Below are 23027 nucleotides of genomic sequence, written 5' to 3' on the forward strand. Positions count from 1 at the left end.
GAACATTTTTGCTTTAATCTTTTTTTTCCCCATGTAGGAAGAACCCATTGAGCGCCATTGTGTGCCTGATGTTCCAAAAGAACATTTTGGTCAAAGGCTTCTCGTCAAGTGCTTGTCTTTGAAGTAAGTGGGAAACAGCTTTTGTGGACTGTTATGATAATGGCTGCAATGTTGCTGATTTGATCCTCTTTTTTCTTTAAAGGTTTGAGATAGAAATCGAGCCAATATTTGCAAGTTTGGCCTTATATGATGTCAAAGAAAAGAAGAAGGTGAGCTGTTATAATTTCCTGTGTGATGTACAGTGTTAAAATTTGTAAAAATATAAAATAATTCATATTAATTAACGCACTGTTAATGTGAATTATGGTGTTGTAAAAATAGACACAATGGATTACATCAAACTTTAAAACTTTTTCCTTTTTTTTTTTTTTTTTTTTTTAAATTGTGTTTTTTTTAAAATTGCATTTACAGTTGAGGTCAAAAGTTTACATACACCTTGAAGAATCTGCGTAATGTTTTCATTTTACCAAAATAAGAGGGATCATACAAAATGCATGTTATTTTTTATATTTAGTACTGACCTGAATAAGAGATTTCGCATAAAAGGCGTTTACATATAGTCCACAAGAGAAAATAGTAGTTGAATTTATAAAAATGACCCCATTCAAAAGTTTACATACGCTTGATTCTTAATGCTGTGTTCTCACTTGAATGATTCACAGCTAGGTTTTTTTTGTTTAGTGATAGTTGTTCATGAGTCCCTTGTTTATCCTGAACAGTTAAACTACATCCAGTTCTTCAGAAAAATCCTTTAGGTCCACAAATTCTTTGTTTTTTCAGCATTTTTGTGTATTTAATTAACATTTTGCAGATTCTGCAAGGTGTATGTAAACTTTTGACCTCAACTGTAAAAAAAAATGTAATGGGAAGCCCATGGATTTCCAAAGGTTATAAATTAGAATGCTTACGTTACTTTTATGTGTAGTAGAAATGTCACATCATTGCTAACTGATTTCAACACTAGAGGGTAGTAGTGACCTATTCTAAGATTTTTTGTTGTTCCTTAGCACTCCCGCTGACATTGATGTATCCTAACATGCTTCTGTCTGAATTGTCAGATATCAGAGAACTTTTACTTTGACTTGAACTCTGAGCAAACGAAGGCCATGCTGCGACCGCACATCCCATCTGCTGCTATCTCCACCCTGGCCCGCTCTGCTGTCTTTTCAATCACCTACCCTTCTCAAGACGTCTTCCTTGTTATCAAGGTTGGTTACATTATTCAGCATCCTGCTTAACATTCAGAGCCCTGTTCATGAAACATGAGCAGAATATATATTGTTCTTTTAAACCTTATCAATGAATGGAAAAAAAAAGTGTCATGGTTTCAACAAAAATATGAGGTTTTCAACCTCAACAATAAGACCATGCTAGAATGTTTTCTGAAGGATCATGTGACTCTAAAAACTATAGTAATACAGTCTATTATATATTTAATAAATGTGTATATATTTATTTGCTTTTTAAAAAATAATTTTGCGTGAATTGATGCTTTCAAGTCAATATGACATTTCAAGTTTTAATGAATTTATGAAGCTTACAGTTGTTTTTCTTTGTTGCTTGTTTGATCATTCTGGTTTTTAATTTTGCAGTGATGTTCATTTATTGCTTAATTTTAGTGTTTTGAGCAGTGTTGACTGAAACGAGTGTGTTAACATTGCTCATTTGCACTGTCTTTGCTTTTTAGCTTGAGAAGGTGCTACAGCAAGGAGACATTGGAGAGTGTGCTGAGCCTTACATGGTCTTTAAAGAGTCTGATGCTGCCAAAGTAAGCCATTCTTAATAGTTTATACATTGTGTGGGGCCCTATGATTTCAGTGATGCGAAAAATGCGGACTGAATCGCAGAATCCAGTCATAAAAATGGAATTTACTGTATAATGCTGAATGTCATGAAATTGGCCAAATTTTGGATGAATGAATTAAAAGTAGGTCAGTACAATTAAATCGAATTTCAATAAGGACTAGTGTCTGTGAATATTATGCTGCAAAAAAGACTATAGATATGAGTCTTGCATGTTCTGCATGTCTCTGTGTGAATGAATGGCGCTGCTGCCTCAGTAAATGAGTACATGAACACATAAACAATCTCTGGAGCTGCTTTGAGAGTCACTTCCTGAGAATTTTACTGTTTCTTGTGAGAGAAACCAAAACTACCGTCATATCATGTACAAACAGAAACTTAAAGCAACCTTCACAGCAACCTGTCAAAATAAAAGTTTGGTTTAACTTAAAGAAATAAGAGAAATATTTTACTTAATAACAGTACAACTACTACTAATAAAATCATCATTAAAACATTATTTTTAAGGAATATTTACTAGAAAAATTATTTACCAGAATTTATTTTCCATAAAAATGTAAATGCACAACATGTTATTTCTGAAAAAAGAAAGAAATTATTATTATTATTATTGTTGTTATTATTAATATTTTTTAATAAAAGCAATTATTCAGAGATGCTTTTGATTATTAAAATGTAATCAAACCATTAAAATGGAATCCAGAAAATTAATGGAAAATACAGAATTTGGAAAACAAAAATAAAAAATAAAACTAAATTTGAGAAAAAAATAAAATGTATTTCATAGAGCCTTAAAAATTTTTTTTTTTTTTTTTGTTCAACTTTTAATAAATTGCTATTAAGTTGTGTAAGTTTCATGATTTCAATTAATTAGACATTATTTTTTATTCATAAAATTTAATTTACCATTAAAAAAATCTGAGTCTAGGAAAATTAAAACAAAAAAAGAAAAATTTAAAATGGGGAAAAAAAAATGGAATGGAATTTGGGGGAAAAAATGGATTTCATAGGGCTCCAATGGTGCACCAGCTCCTGGTGGAATTCAGTCCAGCATGGTGACTGTTTTTATCTTCTCTTCTCCGGTACCACAGAATAAGGAAAAGCTTGAGAAGTTGCGCAGTCAGTCCGAACAGTTCTGCCAGCGACTAGGGCGTTATCGGATGCCCTTTGCCTGGACGGCCATACACCTCATGAATATAGTGAACAGTGCCGGCAGTCTGGAGAGAGACACAGAGCTGGAGATGGGGCTGTCAGGTGAGTCTTTAAATGCCACAGATGTTTGTGCATATTTATCTTGCACTTGTGTAGTTTAAAATTATTCTTCTGAACAACATTTGAATGGGTGACGAAGTAAGACTTCAAAGGCTAGTTCACCCAAAAACTTAAAAATTCTGTCATTAATTACTCGCCCTCATGTCGTTCCAAAACCCTTAAGACCTTCCTTAATCTTCGGAACACAAATTAAGGTATTTTTGATGAAATCCGAGAGCTTTCTGACCCTGCATAGACAGCAATGCAACTACCATGTTCAAGGCCCAGAAAGGTTATATAGACATCGTTAAAATAGTCCATGTGACATCAGTGGTTTAACTGTAATTTTATTTTTTACTATTTTATCGATATCCTTACTACCTTTCTGGACCTTCAACGTGTTAGTTGCATTGCTCTCTATGCAGGGTCAGAAAGCTCTCAGATTTCATAAAAAATATCTTAGTTTGTGTTCTGAATATGAACAAATGTCTTACAGGTTTGGAACAACATGAGGGTGAATAATTAATGATACAGAATATTTATTTTTGTTTAAACTATACCTTTAAGACTGAAGTATGAATTTTTTTTTTTTTTTTTTTTTTTTTTTTTTTTTTCCATTTTTGCTCTTTGTGCCATACCACAGCAGTTTTAACTATTTGACTTTGCATTGTTGCACAGAACGGAAAGGCTCATGGTCCGAACGGAGGAACTCTAGTATTGTGGGGCGTCGGTCACTGGAGAGAACCACCAGCGGAGATGAATCATGCAGTCTGACTAGCTTCAGACCTGCCACCCTGACGGTCACCAACTTCTTCAAACAGGTCACGCTGTTATTCACAAAACAAAACATCCTAGTATTGATCTTGTTCATAGAAGGTTGACTGTCCTCCAGTTGCCGGTCATTACACAGGTCGGACCGCTAAAGCTAATAAATCCCCCTGCTTTGGATATTTCAATATATTTTATTAATATATTATATTAGGAAGGAGATCGACTAAGCGATGAAGATCTCTACAAGTTCCTAGCAGACATGAGGCGTCCATCTTCTGTGCTGCGTAGACTGAGGCCCATTACAGGTACAGAGCTATTTTAGCATGATTATACAAAAGATTTTGGCCTTGTTAACATTTATGTAAGCCATTTATAAATGCCCTTAGCCCAGCTGAAGATCGACATCTCTCCTGCCCCTGAGAGTCCTCACTATTGCCTGACACCTGATCTGCTCCAAGTAAAGCCTTACCCAGACAGTCGCGTGCGGCCGACAAAAGAGATCCTGGAGTTCCCTGCCAGGGACATTTATGTGCCCAACACCACTTACAGGTATAAATGTCTAGATCAGTAATCTCAACCTTTTTGGCTGCAACAACCCCCCACTGTTCACTGTGTGACGTAACATGTTAAAGCAGACGTTTAAGGGATAGTTTGCCTAAAAATCAAAATTCTGTCATTAATTACTCACCCTCATGTCGTTCCAAACCCGTAAGACCTTTGTTCGTTTTTGCAACACAAATTAAGATATTTTTGATGAAATCTGAGAGCTTTCTGACCCTGCATAGACGACAATGCTACTGACATGTTTAAGTCCCAAAAAGGTAGTAAGGACATTGTTAAAATAGTCCACGTGACATCAGTGGTAACCATAATATTATAAAGTTATGAAAATAACAAAAATTATTTCTTAAAGTGGTCATCGTATACAAACTTCACTTTTACATGTTGTTGCCCCTCGGCACTTACTGTATGGCCTAACCCCATGTACTAATAAGTGTACTAATTTAGTCAAGGTTGACCAGACAAAGATGCTTATCCTCTGCATGTTGACATAACCTGTCATTCAGAGGGCATGTTTGTCCGTTCTCAGCCTGTGCCAACTTTATCTGCCTCCGGACACGCCGCATAGTCAGCCTTGATTTGGGTGATGCTGACTGGGCAGATTGGGACACAATTTACTGCCGACAACATCCATGTTCTGGATTTATCACACTTGTCACGTCTGTCGTATATGCAGGTCATATAACATTGATTGATTTTCCGCACAAGTTAAGCTTGATCCTACTGCTGGATTATTTATTTATTATCGGTCAAATTAATTTTTTTTCTTACCCAGTGAACCAAGTAGTGTTGAACTGTTTATTTCAGTTATGTAAGACTGCAGCGAAATTGTTTACGTACAGTTTTCTTTGTTATGGAAGTTATGGAAGCCCGTTTCCGTTACGGAATTAAAAAAATTAAATAAATAACTAAAGGTAATTGCGAGTTTGTTTCACACAGTTCTGACTTTTTTTTTTCTCGCCAACGTGAGATACAAACTAGCAATTCTGACTTTCTCAGAACTGCATGATATAAACTCACAATTGCGAGAAATAAAGTCAGAATTGTGAGATACAAACACGCAATTTTTTCCCCCTCAATTGCAAGTTTACATATCACAATTCTGACATTCTTTCTCAGAATTGCGTTACATACTTTAAAGTTAGAATTCTGATTTTTCTCAGAATTGTGAGATATAAACTTGCAACTGCAAGTTATAAAGTCCAATTTTGAGAGGGGAAAAGACTGGCTTTTTTTCTTACAACTTTATACAGTTTTTCACAGTTCTGACTTTATAACTCACTTTTACGTGTTTAAAGTCAGTTACCTTTTTTATTGTTATTCAGTGGCGGAAACGGGCTTCCATAGTGAGTGGCTAATTTACAGAAAGATTGGTTTTTATTTTTGCCTTATCTAAATGTGTTGCTATAAATATGATGCATCTGACTACCATTGAGAAACATTGTGTAAACTAAATATATACAGTACAGCTGAGTATGTACAAAGCATAACCAAGAGTCAATATGACTCAATAACAGAAACAGACAAGCAAAACATCCAACTTCAACCATAACAGCACATTTGGTAATACTATTTAACACTTTGTAATAATTTTCAATGTCAAAATTACAAATATGTGTATATAATATAATATAATAATTTGTTAAGCATTGTAGTCTTAATTTAATGAAGGTTATTACAAAGTGTTACCCATTGCTTTTCTACTGTTGCACATTTGTATACATTGATTAAATACTTAAAAACTTAACAGTGAAGTTAACACAGTATGTGAAAAGATGTTGAGAAGCTCTATAGCTGAATACAATGCAATAACAATATCAATATAGTCTACAAACTTATTGTTCATTCCTGTTGACTCTTGATAATAACATGCACCATGTCCTCTTCCAGAGGTGTGATCCGCCATGTAACGAAGGCGTTTGAACCTGTTCAGTATTAGCATTTTTTAACTTTTCTTGATCAGCAAGCTGCAAGTTGATGACCTATGAAGATTTCAAACTAACACATGCATGTTGCAATACCCCTTTGACTTTGTTTTTAACCTCTACCAGAGTCAATGACCTGTTACAGTTGCATCATTCAGTTTCTGCTGTCTGTAGAGAAAGTGAAAAGCTTTGTCGGCCAGTGTCTGTTGCCAGCGTGACCTGTCTGATTGATTCTGAATTACTCAATGGAGAGATAGGGTCAGGGATTATTGAACCTGGGTTGATGGTCTGATGGTGATCTTTGTGGATTTAAGTGTGTAGGAGCTTCCTTTGGCCGGCCTCCAGTAGATTCCTTTCCTGCGTTGGTGCCGAGCCCTTGACCTCATCAAGGCGTATCTCCCATTTAAGTTGGTGTCCCCACATGCGTCAAACCACCAGCCACCTAAAACCGGCAAACAATTAGTATTCAAGTAATATTCAATTATATATTGATGAATGATAATATAATTTCATACCTGTGTAGTTGCGGGCGCAGTTTGACTCGTCGTGATTGTCATTGTCTCTATCCTTGGTTGAGAACTTCATGCCCGTGTGGTTGCTCATGGCATCAGGCAAATCTCCAGACAGAGGTGCCACGTGAAGAGTGTAATCAGATGCAGGACCTTCCAGAGTGAATGTGTACTCTATGAATCTCTTTTCCTCCTTCAGGTCTTCCAGTTCAATGTGTAAAATGTATTGTCCTTGTTGAGCAATGGAATAAATCTTCGCCAAGCCAAGCCAGAACTCTTCTGTAACACAAGGATATTTCCATTTAGTTCTTCTCCGCATTTTAACAGAGAGGCACAAGCTTTTTATAGATGATCAAAGCAGTTTTCTTTTTTTTTTAAATCTGTGAACTGAGAAAATTAGATGGTAGCTTTTAAAAATGACATAATGAAAATGTGACACTTTCCATGTTTAAGTGCTATAATCAGGTCCTAAATGCATCTACCAACCTAGAAAATGTGAAACGTAGGAAGGGGATTTTACTGTAATATTACCACCCCTTAATCTGCACCAGTGTCCACCCACTGTACCACCATTGTGTTTTCGCAAGCAACAACGGTGTACCAGTTCTAACGCCATGGCAAAAGTTTGAGCAAAGCATGCTAACTGTTGTATCATTGGCTGCACGGATGAGCACAGAACACTATTTGGAGTCCCAGCCTCAGAGGAGACGAGAGCAGTGAAGTTATTGATTTATTTACTGTATATTATGCTTCTGCTACACACATCTAATATAAACATGGGATTTCTTTCAAAGCTGTTTACCTAACTGACTTTTTTATGAAAACTTGTGTGTTTTTAACATAAACTTGTGTGTATTTGACAGTTTAAGTTCAATAAGACATGAAAGAACTTAGTTTAGTACTCGCATGCCGCGTTTGACAGGCACTTTCTGTGTGCGTGTTTTGGATGTTTGCGTTCAAAGCGTATATCGGAAGTTTAAAGTAATATTGCTTTAAAACATCATTTCAGCGCAAAAGACATGATAATCAAAACCAAACAGATTTTTTTTTAGCAGAGTATCTGAGGTATGAGCTGTAAAGGCACAGCCCTATTGTGGAAAAGGGGGTGGGGAGCAGCAGCTCATTTGCATTTAAAGAGACATGCACGAAAACAGCATGTTTTTACCTTCTACTCAAAATCATTTTTAAAATGATATAATAAATGATCTGTGGCATATTTTGAGCTGAATCTTCACAGATATTATTCTGGGGACATCTGAGACTTATATTACATTATGTAAAAAGGGCCATAATAGTTTTTTTTTTTTTTTTTTAAAAAAGCACAGTTGGAGTGGTAGAGAAGGAAACATCTGACATGACACAAAAGGGCATACTTACTTTCCGGTTTGCCAAATCCATAAACATATTTTTCCCACGACTGATCAAAATCAACAGAACCATCCTCCCTCCTCTGAATGACTGTGGCTGCACCATCTTAAAAGAAAGAGTAAAAGAAAACTGTAAAAAGAATCTTGCATTCATCTGGATAAGAATGATGATAAAGGCACAGCCTTCTTGGTTGAGAATGTAGCAACATAGCCTAAGTTTCTTTTGCCCTTTGTGTGTACTTGTCACAGCTTTTGCACAATGTCAGTAGGAAGTCTGATTAGATGTACATTATTGGTTTCTTACCAGCACTTATCTCACAGTAAACATAGAAAGGCTCAGATTGATTGGGTTTGATTGGGTAAATTCCACTGGTCCTCTGGCCTCTTTTGAACACATCACTGCAGTCCATTGGAAAGTCTATGCAGTAAAACACGCAGTTGATGATTTTGGATTTATTAAAGCAACAGTTATTGCTAATTGCTTTCATGCTATTCTTACCATTTATTTGAGCAGTTCCGTTAGTGGAGTTCATTGTTAAGTATCGGAAAGGGTCAGGCGTTTCTGGATTTAAATCCAAAGGTTTTTCAACTGTGTCTTGAATAGAGTCATAGTTCAGCTGAAATTAATAAATATTTAAATAAATCCAAATTTATCAGGAGTTACGCTGATAATTATTTTAAATTCAATCAGTATTCTTTATTTTATATTCAATAGAATTTCTAATTACTTGACGCTGACATTATTAAAATAAAATAGATTTTAATCTGTTTATTTACTATATAAACAAGTTAAATTATAAAGAAGTCAAGAACATTTAATTAGTGCTGTCAAACGATTATTTAGGATTAATCGCATCCAAAATAAGTTTGTTTACATAATATACTGTATGTGTGTCTATGTGTATATATAAATAAAAACATATACATGTATATATTTTTTTTAAAATGTTATGTTTATATGCTAAATATATATTTTTATATATAATATTAATTATGTGAATATAAGTATATACATGTAAATATTTTCTAAATAAATACTGTATGTGTGTATTTATATATACATAATAAATATACACAGTAGACAAAACAGTTTTTTTGGATGCGATTAATTGCGATTTAATCATCTGACAATCTACATTTTATAATGAATTAAATATACAAAAAATATGGTTAACTAGAAATTACTCCAAGTGCCATCTCTATAAGATGTGTACTGTAAATGTAATTGATTTTTAATTAAAAATCCTTTAAATTATAAACTAATTCATAATCTTAAATGTAATAATAACATAAAACATTATAGAAACAGGGATGGATACCTTATCCTCAAGACTCTTAATTTTGATCTTCTGGTAATCGAGTTGTTCGTGTTGCTCTTTAACAGATTTAAGCAAATCTGTAATGGTCCTTTCTTGTGTTTCAATCACATCCTGCAATAGACAAGTTGTTAATGCAGTAAATGCATAACTGGATTTAACTGGAACAGATGCCTGTACAGATATCTAAACAGTTTTATTGATATGCATTGATTTTGTTTTTGCACTTACCATCAGGTGTGATTTACATGCAATTTTAGACATTAAAATTGGTATTGTGAAGCCCTACACATGTGAGTTTGAATCATTTACAATAGAATTTCTGAATTGACCATACTAGACCCACCTTCAAAGCACTGATCTCTTGAAGTTGCTCCAGAGGCATTATGCTCTGAGACAAACCCTTCAGCTTTTCCTCCAGCCCACCAACCTTACTGTGCAACTGGCTTCGCTCTTGGAGAATATTGTTGATTTTGGAGTTGATCTCTAAAGACATATTTTTGATCTCCTCATTGTTAGCCTTCAAAAATATAGTTGTTTCCTTCAACTTCTCCTCTTCCTCTTTGATTTCACTGGTGACCACCGAGAGCTGATAGAAGGAGCGATCAAAGATGTTCAGCTTCTGGAAGATGTCATTGATCTGAGACTTGGTCTTGTGCACAAACTCTCGGAGGCTCTGGCCGAGCTGGAGCAGACCGTTAGCCAGGAGTCGTACATCATCTAACATGGCAAAGCGGGATCTAGTTTCAGTTGGTGGTGCGGTGACTAGAATAGGTGCCTCTGTGGGTGTTTTCCGTAGGTTAGGAGCTGCGCTTGTTGTTGACAAGCTTAGCCAAAAAAGCAGGAAGATCAACATCATGTCAGATGGTTAAAAGGCAGATTTGTTTACTGCGTCAGTCCGTTTCCAGTGCAGGTCTTTGTGCTTGTCTGTTTGAGCCTCCCTTTCTTGCTTCTCTTCTCATCTCCTACTCTGAGAGCAACGCCAAAAACGGCAGAGATTCCTCAAAATATATACAGCTACATTGAGAGGGGGAGGGAGCATTTGGTAATTATTAAGCTGGCTGTGCTTGAGCGTCCTCCTCCCAATCTGGAAAGTTTACTCGGTGCAGAAAATTTACAGTATCTCTCACTCACACACACACACATACACATCCATAACCTGGCCCCTGGTTGCCTCTGATAAGCAAAGATGAATGATGCTGATGAATCATCCTGCCGATCGATCACATCATCACCACGGCCACTTGGTGCACTGTGCATGTACCGCTGGACGGGAATTAATAATAAAAGTATGCAATTTACGGTTCTGGCTTTGATTTAATGGTCTCCTGAATCAGCGAAGCATCACTCTCAGATGCCACTGAGATGGTCTGCATGTACAAGCAGAATTGTCACTGAATCTCAAGACGGTTCGGCTTAGATGGTAATAGAAATGAGTGATGACTGAAGTTGGGGAGTTTGTGCCATTTGCACTGATATGTACAAGCTTTTTATTTACTGCTGCTTCATATTAATCTCCCTACAGAGTGCAGCAGGATATATATATCTGTATTTGAACCCTTCCGACCATGATTCTTAATACTGTGTTGTTACCTGAATGATCCACATCTGTTTTTTTTTGTTGTTGTTGTTAATGATAGTTGTTCATGAGTCCCTTGTTTGTCCTGAATAGTTAAACTGCCCGCTGTTCTTCAGGACCCACAAATTCTTTGGTCTTTCAGCTTTTTTGTCAATTTGAACTCTTTCCAACAGTGACTATGATTTTGTGATCCATCTTTAACAACTTCAGAAGGAAAAACAATGCATTAAGAGCCAGGGGTTAAAACTTTTTAACAGAATGAAGATGTGTACATTTTTCTTAGTTGGCCTAAATATCATATTTTTCTAATTTAGTACTGCCCTTCAGAAGCTACAGAAGATGCTTACATGTTTCCCAGAAGACAAAATAAGTTCAATTTACCCTGATCTTCAAATTCAAAAAGTCTTAATCGGATCTTAATGCATCGTTTTTCCTTCTGAAGCATCAGTGAGCGTTTGAACCTTCTGTGATAGTTGCATATGAGTCCCTCAGTTGTCCTGAATATGAATAGATGGATTTTAAAATCATACATTGTTGGAAAGGGTTCAAAAACACAAAAATGCTGACAGACCAAAGAATTTGTGGGAACTGGAGGAATTTTCTAAAGATCGTGCAGTTAAACTGTTCAGGGACTCACAAAAAACTATCACTAAAAACAAACAAACGAAAAAACAGCATTCATGTTCAGGTAATCAAGTGTATGTAAACTTTTGAACAGGGTCATTTTTAAAAATTCAACTATTTTCTCTTGTGGACTATATGTAAAGATCTTTTATGTGAAATATCTTATTCAGGTCAGTACTAAATAAAAAATAACATGCATTTGTATGATGACACACATACATATTATATTTATATATGTATATATGTGTGTGTGTGTGTGTGTGTGTGTATGAAACTATTTTGGTAAGCTGTTCAGTAAAAATTGAAACAAACTTGATTGCATTTTTATTTGCCTGCTAGCTGACTTGGTTTATGTCTGCTGTGCTTCCACAGTGATGTATTATCATTGCACTGTTGCACGCTCAGATTAACTGGTCCTGTTCAGACAGGTGCGGATAGTTTGGCCTCATTCCATATTTGTGGACACAGCAAACACAACCAGACTCCCATTGAGTACCTAGAGGCCATTCAGTGTGTCTGCAATGTCCCTTTTTACATCCTGCGCCAAATAGAAAATGAGTAACCTATTATTGTTTGATGGGTTTCCTGAACTAAATAGAACTTAACTGGAATTGCTCCACATTTTTGTTTATTGCATGTTTTGTGTGTGTGTGTGTGCGCGTGTACATGTTTTTCTATCCCGGTGGGGACTTTAACCTGAATGCACACTGACTCAAGGGGACTCGTGTCATTGTGGGGACCTTAATTAAGGTCCCCATAGGGAAACATGCTTTTAAAGGAACACTCCACTTTTTTTGAAAATAGGCTCATTTTCCAACTCCCCTAGAGTTAAATAGTTGAGTTTTACCATTTTTGAATCCATTCAACTGATCTCCGGGTCTTTTAGCATAGCTTAGCATAGATCATTGAATCTGATTAGACCGATAGCATCTTGCTCAAAAATGACCAAAGTGTTTCGATATTCTTCCTATTTAAAAATTGACACTTCTGTAGTTACATTGTGTACAAAGACGGACGAAAAATGAAAAGTTGTGATTTTCTAGTTTGATATGGCTATGAACTATACTGTAATTTCGGCGTAATAATCAAGGAACTTTGATGCCGTGCCATGGGTGCATAGCTAAGCTATGCTAAAAGTGCTACCGCCAGACCCGGAGATCGGCTGAATGGATTCGAAAACGGTAAAACTCAACTGTTTAACTCTGGGGGAGTTGGACAATGAGCCTATTATTATTATTATTATTATTATTTATTTTATTTTTTTTAAATGGAGAGTTCCTTTAAATCATACAGAATGAGTTTTTTTATTATTATTATTGTAAAAATGCAAGTTTTTGTGAGGGATAGGTTTAGGTGTAGGGCGGTAGAATATATGGTTTGTACAGTAGTAAAAGCATTAAATAAGCCCTCACAAGCATAGTAAACCAAATGTGTGCATGTTCAAATACAACTAATATGGAAACATTTTAAATATTTGCATAGAATAACAAACTGTTGATGAAAAGCTTTATTCACTTCTCCCTTTCTAATTTTTTCCTTTTCAACTCAAACCAAAGATCACAGTAGGAAATAAAAGTAATATTTACACCACATCAGAGGAGGTAATATTGAGAGTGCATGAGAGATCTGTGCCCCTTGGAAAGTCTGTGACCTTTGCGATCTGTGCGGTCTCCCAGGACAGTGTGTCCCACGTCACTGCAGTATTTCTGTCCGTTCCTGTAGCTACTGTAACCGCAAAACGGAAATTGCTGTGCAACAAAAAAATGCAATGAAAAAATCAATGGGGATTAATGTTAATGTTAAAGATGTTTTCACGTGTGACAAGACATTGCTTTTGAACTACTGTTTTGTGCTACTAAATTTGTGTTTTAAATGTTATTTTTGAAATTTTAAGTTGTTTCCTGTTAATTTTAACAAGGGGCTGTTGATTTTTTTTTTTCCCTTTTTTTCGGTTTTTATTTTCATGGACATTTGTTTAATTTTTCTGTGACAACCGAAAAACATTTCTAAAACTAATTACACAAAATTATCAAAACGTTTAAATTTAAGATTACAGATTACAATTAAGATTACTGTTTAACTTACAGGAACTTCAAAATGTATTTTAAAAATAAAATTCAATTCCAGTGTTCTTTTATTGAATAGAATAAGAGTATCAATCTTTTCATGTATAAACAATTTCTCTTTCTCTGTCTACCCGTGTGTGTGTGTGCCTGTGTGTAGGAACCTGCTGTATGTGAACCCACAAAGCCTGAACTTTGCTAACCGTCAAGGTTCAGCCCGTAACATTACAGTGAAAGTACAGTTCATGAATGGGGAGGATCCTAGCAATGCTATGCCTGTAAGTTTTGACAGAATGCTGATCAATTTACAATTGTCATATGACCAAACGTGTATAATAGCACAATATACTTACAGTTCTTCACTCTTTGCTTTTTTAGGTAATCTTCGGGAAATCCAGTTGTGCAGAGTATTCAAAAGAAGCATATACTGCTGTAGTCTATCATAATCGGTGAGTTTATGGCTGCAACTTTTATCGAAAACTAATTTACTTGACATCACCTGGATAAGAGATGAATTATTGACACTGATGTTTTCACATTTTCTTGCTGATTTTCTTTTTAACATATCAAATGCTGTTTCCTCAGATCACCAGATTTCCATGATGAAGCTAAAATCAAGCTACCAGCCTCGCTGACTGACCATCATCACATCCTTTTTACTTTCTACCATGTCAGCTGTCAACAGAAACAGAACACTCCACTGGAGACGCCTGTTGGATACACGGTACACTGCTGGATTTCCACACACATATACACGAACACACGCACATAATAAAAAAAATTATTATAATGTTATTTTAAATAATTACAATTAATATCCACCTGTTTCCAAGGAGCGCTACTGTAAAAAAGAATGTGAGTACATCTTCCGGTGAGGCGGCAGTAGTAGTATCCCAATGGTATTTTGTATGCTAATTAGCGAGATGTGTTTTTTGGGTTATTGTTTACTTTGTAAAATTGCAAACCTTTATGAAAAATGTTGTTACGGTTCTCATATAGATACGGTGAAATGTGTGGTGAATATTTCGTCCGACGGTGTTTCTTTCACAGACTTTTGGCAGCTTTATTTTTTACTAACCACCAGATCGCGCTGTTTTCGACACGCTTGAAGCTTTGAATCTTTTCCCGAAACAGTCAGAGGAAAGTGTCAGTGCTTCATGATGCTTAATTTGCCCATCACTACTGTCAACTGTTGAATGAATGAGTGTCACCTTCCGCTTGTTTGCTTCGAACCGGAAGAACCTCCCACTTTTGACGCAAGGTCTCATGGGGAAACTTGTGGAGAAAAAATTTAAAATTTTATTATAAATAAATAACTTGTTCAGCCAGGTTGTGTTAAATTAAATGCTGTCATTTTGAAGTTTGAACTTAACCAGCTCAACCACAAGTGTGTAAATCAGCATATCAGATAATATCTGAAGGATGTGACGCTAAATGTGGAGTAATGGCTGCTAAAAAATTCAGTGTTGCCATCACAAGAATAAATTACATTTAAAAACATAATAAAATAGAACTAAAGAAGAAATGAAGGTGTTAATTTTCACAATATTACAGTTTTTACCATATTTTCAATCAAATAATTGCAGCCTTGTTGACCAGAAAAAGGAGAACTTTTGATTAATAGTGTACTTAAACACAAAAAAAATTCTATTTTCTTTTTTAATATTTTTTGGCAGTCTCTTCAGATTTTGTACAGATTTAGGCAGCAAGCCATCTTTATTCAAGATGCAAATTGAGATGCATTGAGAATCATTTTGATACTGTGGCTGGTTGTGTTGACTAGTCTTAAAATTATAACCTTTTAAAATCAGTTATATGAAAATAAATTGGTCTAGTTTGACTGCTTGTTAGTCAAACTAGTAAGACACAGTCGTAACATATTGATGTTTAACATCAACATAGTAATGTTTATGCAGCTGGCTCCTAAATGAAGACTCTCTAAATAAAATCTAATCTAATCATGATGTGCCTGAAGGCTCATACCAATAGTAAATATTATGTCTGTTATTTTTCCTCAGTGGATTCCCATGCTGCAAAATGGACGCTTGAGAACAGGTCACTTCTGCCTTCCAGTATCTCTGGAGAAACCACCTCAGTCTTACTCAGTTCTTTCTCCTGATGTAAGGCAGTTTCTGTCACACAACACATAGTTAAATATGTAGTATTTAGTATAATGTGTCAGTCATTTATGTAAATTAGTTGTTATAAGAATTTTCTCTTTGGTCACTGATGTTGTCAGGAAACAAAAATAACTTTTTGAACCTTGAACATTTATGATGCTTTGTTAGTAATGCTGTTATTTTTCATATACACTACAGTGGGAGTGGGAGAGTGTTTTAGGGTAGCAATGTGTAATAATACAAAACAATTATACTTCATTCATGCATTTGTGTGTAGGTTCCTCTTCCTGGAATGAAATGGGTGGATAACCACAGAGGGGTGTTTAATGTAGAGGTTGTGGCTGTATCCACCATCCACACACAGGTAATTAGTATTTAAATTGTCAAAGCACTGATTAATACCGCACTTCAAACCAATGCATTCTCTGATGTGTTTCTTTCCTCTGCCCAGGACCAGTTTTTAGATAAGTTCTTTGCACTGGTGCATGCGCTGGACGAGCACATGTTCCCTGTGAGAATAGGAGACATGCGCATTATGGAGAATAATCTGGAGACTGAGCTGAAGTCTAGTATAGCAGCTTTGAATTCTTCTCAGCTGGAGCCTGTGGTGCGCTTCCTCCACCTACTGCTGGACAAACTGGTGTTGCTGATGGTGCGGCCACCTGTCATAGCTGGCCAGATAGGTACCCTCTTTCCTCCAATCAACGTAGTCTGAGAAAACTCACAGAAAGGTTTTACTTTAAAGAGATTCTGTCATCATTTACTCACCCTCATGTTGTTCCAGAACTGTATGACTGAATGACTTTTCATGGGCTCCGATGATGTTGTTTCAAAAATAATATACTGATACGATGACCATAGCTACTGAAGAGTTTACAGGTGCTGATGGATGTAAGCGTAGGCTTAAACCAAATGCCGTACCTTCAACTTTTGAAATCTGTGCTGGAAAACTTCTTTAGTGGCTGCGGTGTCATGACAAGTGTCGGCATGTTTACATCCTGCCAGGATGGCATCTAGCGTTTCTTGTCTCTGCCATTTGTAAGCTCTTTCAGTAGCTGTGGTCTACTAAAAGCCTCAGAGGCATCAGGGCTAAAGTGAAAAGAACAAAGACGTAGTTTTTAGGAAGTTTTATTGGTCCACAGGCATGTTCCCATTCTTTTTTCCTCTTCTTATTACTAGGAAAGCAGTGAAGACTTGCATTGCTTCTTTTGTTGCTCTTCGACTAAAAATTACAACCGAAAGCCGCATAATGTGGCATCGTATCAGTACTTTATTTACAGAGTTGTGTGTGTGGTTAAAATAGCAACAGGTAGCACCAGTAGCTCACAGAGTACAACCATTTAACATCGTTGAAATATTGGTACCCCCCATAGTCCAAAATATGTATAAAACTATGTGGATTTTTTAATGTGAGTCTTTCATGGGTTTTCTGCTACATATTTCAGTAAGAGACATAATTTGTTATATTAAAGAAGAAGTCCACTTCCAAAACAATGATTCATATATAATGTACTCACCCCCTTGTCATCCAAGATGTTCATGTCTTTCTTTCTTCAGTTGTAATGAAATTATGTTTTTTGAAGAAAACATTTTTCCATATAATGGACTGATATGGTGCCCCGATTTTGAACTTCCAAAATGCAGTTTAAATGCGGCTTCAAACGATCCCAAATGCAGTTGTAAACGATCCCAGCCAAAGAAGAACGGCCTTATCTAGCGAAACGATCAGTTATTTTCATTAAAAAATATAATTTAAATACTTTTTAATCTCAGACGCTCGTCTTGTCTTGCTCTGCCTGAACTCTCTGTATTTTGCCTCAAGATGGTTAGGGTATGTTGAAAAACTCCAATCGTATTTTCTCCCTCAACTTCAAAAATCATTTCAAAATCATCCTACATTGCTGCAGAAATACCGACACAGACTTTGCAAAGTGAACATGCAAAGAAGATCAAACACCCTTAACAAAAAAAAGGTAAAACAGTGATATAAGACGATTTTGAAGTTGAGGGAGAACATGAGATGGGAGTTTTTCGACATACCCTAACTGTCATGAACCAGAACAAAAACAGTCCAGGCAGAATAAGACAAGATGAGCATTTGACATTAAAAAGTATATAAATTGTGTTATTTTTATGAAAATAACCGATCGTTACGCTAGATAAGACCCTTCTTTCTTGCTGGTACAACCACATTTGGGTTCGCTGGAAGCCACATTTAAAATGCATTTTGGAAATTTAAAACCGGGGCACCTTATCAGTCCATAATATGGAGAAAATGCTGAAATGTTTTCCTTAAAAAACATAATTTCTTTATGACTGAAGAAAGAAAGACATGAGCATCTTGGATGACAAGGGGGTGAGTATATTATATGTGAATCTTTGCTTTGGAAATGGTCTTCTCCTTTAAGCTATACAAGTCTTAATACCCAGGGTTCCCTTTAAAATTGATTTTGTGATTCATAGAAAAAAAGAAATGCATACGGTTTTGAAACAACATGGGGGTAAAAAAATGCTAACAGAATTTTCATTTTTGCATGAACTCACTTTAAATAATTTATTATTAAAATGGTAGTTTAATCACAAATTAAAACTGTTAACATTTACTTCAAACCACAAATTCACAAACAAATCAGTCTTTAATTTAGTCGTTTTCGACCAGTTTAACCAGCTCGCAAATCGGACTGAAGGATTAGTTTGTAAGTCAGATCAAATGTTGGTGGTATAACTTTTTTTATTTTCTAAATTGGTCTTTTCAATGCTCAAAATGTGCTAAGAAAATTGTATAAATGGTGGGCTGTTCAACATTAGTTTTGTTTTTGTAATTTTCACCTCTGTTTTGTCTTTTTCTCTTTATTTAAATGCAACTTTCCATAAAAAAAGGAAAGAAAATAGTATATAGCTTGATTGGGAGAAATGCAAAAATAGTTGTTAGTTTCCTGACTTTGGCTGTTTCCTAAAGATCTTGTGTTTTAATTTTCCTTTACTGTAGTGAATCTTGGTCAGGCTTCTTTTGAAGTGATGGCGTCTATAGTGAACCGTCTACATAAGTACTTGGACACTAGTCAAGATATGCATGGGCGAAACAGCCTTCTCTCCTCATATATCCACTATGTCTTCCGCCTGCCCAACATGGATCCCAACTCCCCCTCTCCAGGTCAGGTTTTAGCTTGATCTTTTGATTTATTTCTAAATCTGTGGCTTTTGGAAAGTTTAAGATTAAGTTTTCTCTCCAAATGCATTTTATTTTGTATTTATTTTGTTCTGCATAAAAGGCCCAGGAGGACTGGGCGGTTCAGTGCATTATGCCACCATGGCCCGTTCTGCGGTCAGACCTGCAAGCCTCAACCTCAACCGTTCTCGTAGCCTTAGCAACAGCAACCCAGACATCTCTGGCACTCCCACTTCCCCAGATGATGAAGTACGCTCCATCATTGGCAGCAAGGTAGGTAGACACATTTCAGCAGCTCTGTTGGCTATTATTCTTTTCTAATAAGATGCATCGTCGTAGTTTATATACACATTAAAATGTATTTTATTAGTGCTGTTAAGACATGTTTTGACTGCTCTAGTAGGATGTGACTAATTGTATTCATTATTATGAGTGCTTTTATAGGTCATTGACTTTCTGCTGTAGATTGCTGATTTAGCTCATCAGCATTTCTCTGTTACAGATCAACCTATAGCTCACCAGCAAGGCAAACTTTAGCTGGAACATTTTATGTACTTAACCCATGGCACACAACCTGCAAAAGGAAAAACAACAATGAACTATAACACAATGCATGTGTGGTTGAGATTAGTGGCTAAAATCCATTCAAAGGTTTGCCTTTGAATGTGTAGCTGATAGCTCAGTTATTTATTTGTTGTAGTGCTCAGTTAATACAAGGATTTAGGTAAAACAGGCAAAATAAGTGATTAATTATTTCGTAATAAATAAATGAAGTATTTGATTGAAGGAGTAGTTCACTTCCAGAACAAAAATTTACAGATAATGTACTTACCCCATTGTCATCCAAGATGTTAATGGCTTGCTTTCTTCAGTCGTAAAAAAAAGTATGTTTTTTGAGGAAATTCAAAATCGGGGCACCATATCAGTCTATTTTATGGAGAAAAATGCTGAAATGTTTTCCTCAAAAAACATAATTTCTTTACGACTGAAGAAAGAAAGACATGAACATCTTGGATGGCAAGGGGGTGAGTAAATTATTTGTAAATTGTTGTTCTGGAATTGCAGTTCTCCTTTAATGACAGAATTTTCATTTTTGGATGAACTATCCCTTTACGTATCTGCAATTAAAGAGGAAATCAAATGTTTAGAATTGTAGTTTATTTCAAACTGCTCCAAATTACATTGCAAATCTGATGAATGTTTAATGATGATTTCAGAAAAATCACTACATACACTACTACAAATGTTTGGGGTCAGTAAGATTTGTTTTTGAAAAGTCTCTTCTGCTTTCTAAGGCTACATTTGTTTGACCAAAACAGTGTTGCAAAATATTATTAAAATATAAAATAACTAGTTATAAAATAACTAAAAGTATTAATTCAAGAGAAATACTGTTGACCCCAAACTTTTGAAAGTTGGTGTGCATGACTTCTATAATGGACCAAATGCTCTGAAGATGTTTAAAGATGTTTTATTTGAGGCACACCTAAGAATTATTGATACTAACCAGTGATCCTTTCTTCCCTTGTTGCAACGAATGAATCAGCCTGATTTCATAATCATGCATTCTCTGTGCCTCTAAGCCTTTGTTTGATGCTTGATACTCTAACTTGTTGATGTTCAAATATGAAAAAAATAATATGAACTAACTTGCTCCCTTGCTCACTTTATCTCCTGTAACTTTTGACCTCTCACTGTTCCCTGGCTTGCTTGCATCTGCCCGTGATCCATTTGATGCCACCCTTGGCTTGCAGGGCTTAGATCGCTCCAACTCCTGGGTACATACTATGGGGTGCAAAAGCGCCCCCTGGGGGACCAGCCCTGGCTCATCATCCGATGCGAAGCAGGTCATTCTGACTATCCCAACCCCCAAATACAAAGCAGAATCCCCCATTTCACACAGCCGTTCCAAGTAGCACTGAAACAGCAATATCTAACAACTCCATGGCACACTCGTCTTACATTTGCATTTTCCTTTTTCTTTTTTTTTTATTTCCTCACCCCCATTCATTCTTTCTAAACAGCCATTTCAACATTTCACTCAAAAAAGCGTTGCATGGGCATAACTAACCAATTTCCATTTTCTCTTTGCTTGGCATGTTGTGATATGCTGCATGTACGTGTATGCGTGAGTGTGAATGTTTTGTCTGTTTTATTTATTTCTTATTTATTAATAACTGGCACCTGGTTTAAGTCTAATAATTTAATTTTTTCATTGCTCAGTGCCTGTAATAGCCTGATTCATTAAAGCATACATGCATACATACATAATTGTTTTTTATTTAATTTTATATTATTTTATACAGCAACATAAAACACTTTTTTAAAATCTCTTCAGTCTTCTTGCTCCGTAAACTATGTAAATGTCCTACAGAATGGCTATTTGTCTGATGGAAATTGTAATTGTGTAATTTAAAAGTAATTGCATTTTTAATTATCTGTTTTGATAGTACAGTTTTTGCAGTATCTTTCTGTATTGTGTTTTTGTGCGTGTTGGTTGAGGGTGTGTGTGTGTGTGTGTGTGTGTGTAGGTATTTTTAGTGAATGGCACCACATACTCCTGTCCTCCACACTAATCTATTGTCACCCTTCCATTCATCCCCACCCGTAGGCCATGGAGCGCAGTGGCAATCGCATGTCATCGCACACTGAGAGCGCCAGTTTCTTGCAAACATTAACAGGACGCTTGCCGACCAAAAAGGTAGAGACCCAATTTCCGGAGGACAGGAGCCCACCCCCTCCTCGCCTCACCTGCGCCTGTCTGTGTTGGAATGACTGGATGTTGTTGATTTGTAGCTGTGGTTGTCATGTTCTTGTGAATGCTGGGTATACGTTCTTCTCTTTACTATGAATGACTGGCACCTCTATACTATAAATGCACCTGAAGACTGTTTGAAGATGTGTCACTTGTGGTATGGAGCACCCTGTTGGTCTTGCCAGGTGCTATGATCGAATGGGATGTTTATTTGTGTTTAATGTTGGATCAGTAGAATAATGAATCCTCTTGCAGCATCACAGTGGACCTTATGTCAAAGGACCGTATCATATCCCATAGTAGAACTAAGACATACTGACCTATATGCAGTGTATTTGATAGTGAATGGTTCTTTGATGGTTCCTTTCTGTTCTCAGCTCTTTCATGAGGAGCTTGCCCTGCAGTGGGTGGTCAGCAGTGGCAGTGTGAGGGAGGGAGCCCTGCAACAGGCCTGGTTCTTTTTTGAGCTTATGGTAAGAGCTACCACAATCTTAAATCCCCTTAATTCCTGCTTTATGATCAGAAATGTAGCATCTGTTTTTGAGAATGTGATAAAGTATGTTCTTTCTCTTTTCAGGTGAAGAGCATCATTCACCACTTATACTTTACTGATCGCCTGCAGTCTCCCAGGAAGAACCGCTTTCCTGAGCGCTTCATGGATGACATCACCGCTCTGGTTAGCACCATTGCAGGTGACATCGTCTCACGTTTCCAGAAGGTGAGAAAACTGCAACTAGATGAATGAATTAAACTGTTTGTTTATTTGTTCATTTTTTGTGAACTTTTATTTTGTTTTACATAATAATATCATTATTATATTATGAATATCATTTGTACAGCAGCATGGACATTACCTCTCTCTCTCTCTCGCTCTCTCGCTCTCTCTCTCTCTATAGGTTATTATTATTATTTTATTTTTTTAATAAGTCTCTTTTGCTCATCAAGGCTGCATTTATTTGATCACAAATACAGTAAATTAAAAAAAACAAATAAATAAAACTGTAATATTATGAAGTATTATTACAATTTAAAATAACAGTTTTCTATTTTAATATACTTTAAAGTATAGTTTATTCCTGTGGTATGTTATCACAGTTGTGCTGCTTAATGTATTTATTTATTTATTTATTTATTTATGTATTGGAACTTGTGAT

General features: G+C 36.0%; 2 protein-coding genes across 15 annotated transcripts in view; one reads left to right on the plus strand and one right to left on the minus strand.

Annotated features, from left to right (window-relative positions):
- dock7 (dedicator of cytokinesis 7) overlaps positions 1-23027 on the plus strand; it is a 58156-nt gene that overhangs the window by 8029 nt on the left and 27100 nt on the right. For 9 of the 14 annotated variants that reach the window (XM_051113291.1, XM_051113294.1, XM_051113292.1 and 6 more), the window contains exons 7-26: positions 38-123; positions 203-269; positions 1119-1268; positions 1748-1828; positions 2955-3117; positions 3793-3935; positions 4097-4190; positions 4272-4434; positions 13990-14107; positions 14208-14278; positions 14415-14553; positions 15848-15949; positions 16227-16313; positions 16401-16632; positions 18939-19103; positions 19222-19391; positions 20873-20965; positions 21730-21819; positions 22251-22346; positions 22451-22591. In XM_051113291.1, the coding sequence (XP_050969248.1) occupies positions 38-123; positions 203-269; positions 1119-1268; positions 1748-1828; positions 2955-3117; positions 3793-3935; positions 4097-4190; positions 4272-4434; positions 13990-14107; positions 14208-14278; positions 14415-14553; positions 15848-15949; positions 16227-16313; positions 16401-16632; positions 18939-19103; positions 19222-19391; positions 20873-20965; positions 21730-21819; positions 22251-22346; positions 22451-22591 (2451 nt within the window). The remainder of the gene's footprint in view (positions 1-37; positions 124-202; positions 270-1118; positions 1269-1747; positions 1829-2954; positions 3118-3792; positions 3936-4096; positions 4191-4271; positions 4435-13989; positions 14108-14207; positions 14279-14414; positions 14554-15847; positions 15950-16226; positions 16314-16400; positions 16633-18938; positions 19104-19221; positions 19392-20872; positions 20966-21729; positions 21820-22250; positions 22347-22450; positions 22592-23027) is intronic. The other 5 variants (XM_051113300.1, XM_051113303.1, XM_051113304.1 and 2 more) reach the window with 2 other exon arrangements.
- On the minus strand, positions 5581-10556 carry angptl3 (angiopoietin-like 3). The gene is made up of 7 exons (XM_051113307.1): positions 9910-10556; positions 9567-9677; positions 8747-8864; positions 8552-8665; positions 8258-8353; positions 6887-7159; positions 5581-6813 (listed from the first exon to the last, which is right to left on the minus strand). Exons 1-7 carry the CDS (start codon positions 10420-10422, stop codon positions 6638-6640), a joined length of 1401 nt encoding a protein of 466 aa, XP_050969264.1. The 5' UTR covers positions 10423-10556; the 3' UTR covers positions 5581-6637.

The sequence above is a fragment of the Labeo rohita genome, chromosome 6, assembly GCF_022985175.1.
Source record: "Labeo rohita strain BAU-BD-2019 chromosome 6, IGBB_LRoh.1.0, whole genome shotgun sequence".
NCBI classification, from domain to species: domain Eukaryota; kingdom Metazoa; phylum Chordata; class Actinopteri; order Cypriniformes; family Cyprinidae; genus Labeo; species Labeo rohita.

What these genes read in the sequence shown, in the direction of transcription:
- angptl3 (XM_051113307.1), bottom strand. Translation starts at nt 10,422, where the DNA reads ATGATGTTGATCTTCCTGCTTTTTTGGCTAAGCTTGTCAACAACAAGC. An exon ending in TTAAGAGTCTTGAGGATAAG is followed by an intron (nt 8,865 to 9,566) that starts GTATCCATCCCT and finishes TATTAATTTCAG; the next exon opens with CTGAACTATGACTCTATTCA. An exon ending in CTGCGCCCGCAACTACACAG is followed by an intron (nt 6,814 to 6,886) that starts GTATGAAATTAT and finishes TGCCGGTTTTAG; the next exon opens with GTGGCTGGTGGTTTGACGCA.